A 2236-nucleotide genomic window follows, 5' to 3' on the forward strand; every position below is an offset into this window, starting at 1 on the left:
TCTACCTTAACTCTACTGCACGGCAAATGTTTTACAATTCATTTTCAAAGATTTCGCTATAACAACTATTTGGAAAAGGGAATTTGTGGGCTTTTGTGATAAAAATTCAACGGTTGAAAAATGCAAGTCACGATCGAATCAGAACCACAGTGTGGGCGAAGGAAAGTAACGTAATTTTCTCCATTCTAAATTTTAGGCCAAAATAGCACAAACCAAATCTTTTCAATTTTTAATAGTAATCATTGCTTGTTTGGTTGAAACAAATTCCAAGATACTTAGCCTAATTAAAGTATAAGAAATACTATTAAGACTACTACTATTAATACAATTAGAAAAGATAAGAAGTGACCGCTTTATAGCATCTTAAATTCCACCACTGCATTTTGAAACCATGAATATCACGAAATTACACACTCAAAACAATTACATCCATGACATTTCGCGACACACATAACATCGTAGACTGGAAACTTCATGACACCTCCCTCATATGGTATAAACAGTTGCCCCCTTGATGGATCAATTGTACCGACATATAATCCCCCATTATAACTGGCGCGGCCAATAAAAAGTTGTTCATTCGATGCATTCTGTCCACCGATAAGTGAACCAGAAGGCACTTCACCATCATGCCCTCGATCCCAAAAATATACATCGCCGCAAAGTACTTCGTATTCTTCTTTGAAGACCGATTCACCAGCCGTGGCAATATACGCGGCCTTCTGTGCCGGTATCACACTGCAAGGATATATTTCGGTGTTGTTATGGACGGCACGTCCTACATAGATGGTGTTGCCCAATTTAGTTCGACCTCCCACAATTGCGTTTCGCGGAAGCCTCTCTTTGATAGAGCTTCTAATCCACGCTAAAATTGTTAATTAATTAATCACCTAAAAAACGAATTTATTTAATACTTACGCATGATTTTGATCCGTTATGATAGATTTAGATATACGATAGCATAATCTCGCTCTTAAATATATCCAGAATAGATAAATTACAACTTATAAGTGAACATTTTTCAAACTTCAAAAACTTTCACCTAAACGTCAACCAAGTATATGCAAAATAGCAAATCAAATCATTATAAAGCCTACTGCAGACCAAAAGAGAGCGTACGCATGTTCCGCTCACTTTCGTAACTAAGAAACTATTATCGACCCCTGGGTAAAACCTCTGGTTTCGTATCATTAAAATTGTTTACAATAAAAAATTAGTTTATGACCTTTAGCCAGCAGCTCCTGCCGTAGGTGCCAATCGTGTCATCACACTAGTGCAACTATTTTCACATTATCATGCACTTAAGAGGACAGAGTAGGTACTCCGACCTATTTAGTTTAGCTAGATCATGGATAAAAGTCGAAATAGGGGCTGAATAATAGCTATACATCTTATCAGACATTCTTCTACAAGTTCTCCACACAATGTGTCAAATAATTATACCAACAATATAGGGGAGTGAGGGTTCAAATGTGTGCCCCAAAAGTGTAGCAGGTTTCGTTCTCAGAGCCTATCCAGCTGAAAAATCTGAAAAAAATACAGTGATGCATCCATACGAAATCTAGGCTTCAAAATACATCCCATTTCGATATTTAAGTTCAGATATATTATATATTACCATATTTTCAAAATTTACCAGAAGATCCCCCTTAAGTTCATCATCATATAAGTACAAAATTAGATAAGTAATCATATAATGCATAATTTTGGAAAGTTTGACGAAAAGCCAAATGTCCAGCTTCCGGTATTCCGACTTGTTTGTTCTTTGATCGATGACCCCATTCGTAATTGGTGAAAAAGTAAATATCATTGGAAAATGAATTTTTCCAACTTGACGATGAATAATGGTATTTGGAAACATGTGATTGCAGCGTCATGGGTTGTTGTTCATGCGTCAATCGTGGTGCAGTACGAAATAATTATACCGGAGACAGAGTAAATGTTTGATTAAAAAAAATGTTATTGAATTTTTTGTATTAAATTTTGCTGGGTGGGAAAAATTAGAAAAAATGTATTTCCTATTTATTAACGAACCGATTTTCGCATTAAAAACATTTTATAAAAAACTTCCAATGCTACGAGGTAGATTGTAAGTGTAGAGGAACGTGCGAAATTTTAGTTATTATATTCCCTCAACTTCAATACAAATTAGTAGAAATAAGTACACTGGAAAATAGGAAAAATTATGAGAAAAAGAACCGCTCCGGTAGTGCACCGAAAATTGACGAAAGGACAA

The 2236-nt window shown here is 35.5% G+C and overlaps 1 protein-coding gene across 1 annotated transcript; it reads right to left on the reverse strand.

The window, feature by feature from the left end:
• Window positions 1-333: 333 nt before the first annotated feature.
• On the reverse strand, window positions 334-1071 carry LOC119649448. The gene is made up of 2 exons (XM_038051604.1): window positions 919-1071; window positions 334-865 (listed from the first exon to the last, which is right to left on the reverse strand). The coding sequence occupies exons 1-2, from the start codon at window positions 920-922 to the stop codon at window positions 399-401; spliced, it is 471 nt and encodes a 156-aa protein (XP_037907532.1). The 5' UTR covers window positions 923-1071; the 3' UTR covers window positions 334-398.
• Window positions 1072-2236: the final 1165 nt, after the last annotated feature.

Source organism: Hermetia illucens, chromosome 1 (assembly GCF_905115235.1).
Source record: "Hermetia illucens chromosome 1, iHerIll2.2.curated.20191125, whole genome shotgun sequence".
In the NCBI taxonomy this organism is placed as follows: domain Eukaryota; kingdom Metazoa; phylum Arthropoda; class Insecta; order Diptera; family Stratiomyidae; genus Hermetia; species Hermetia illucens.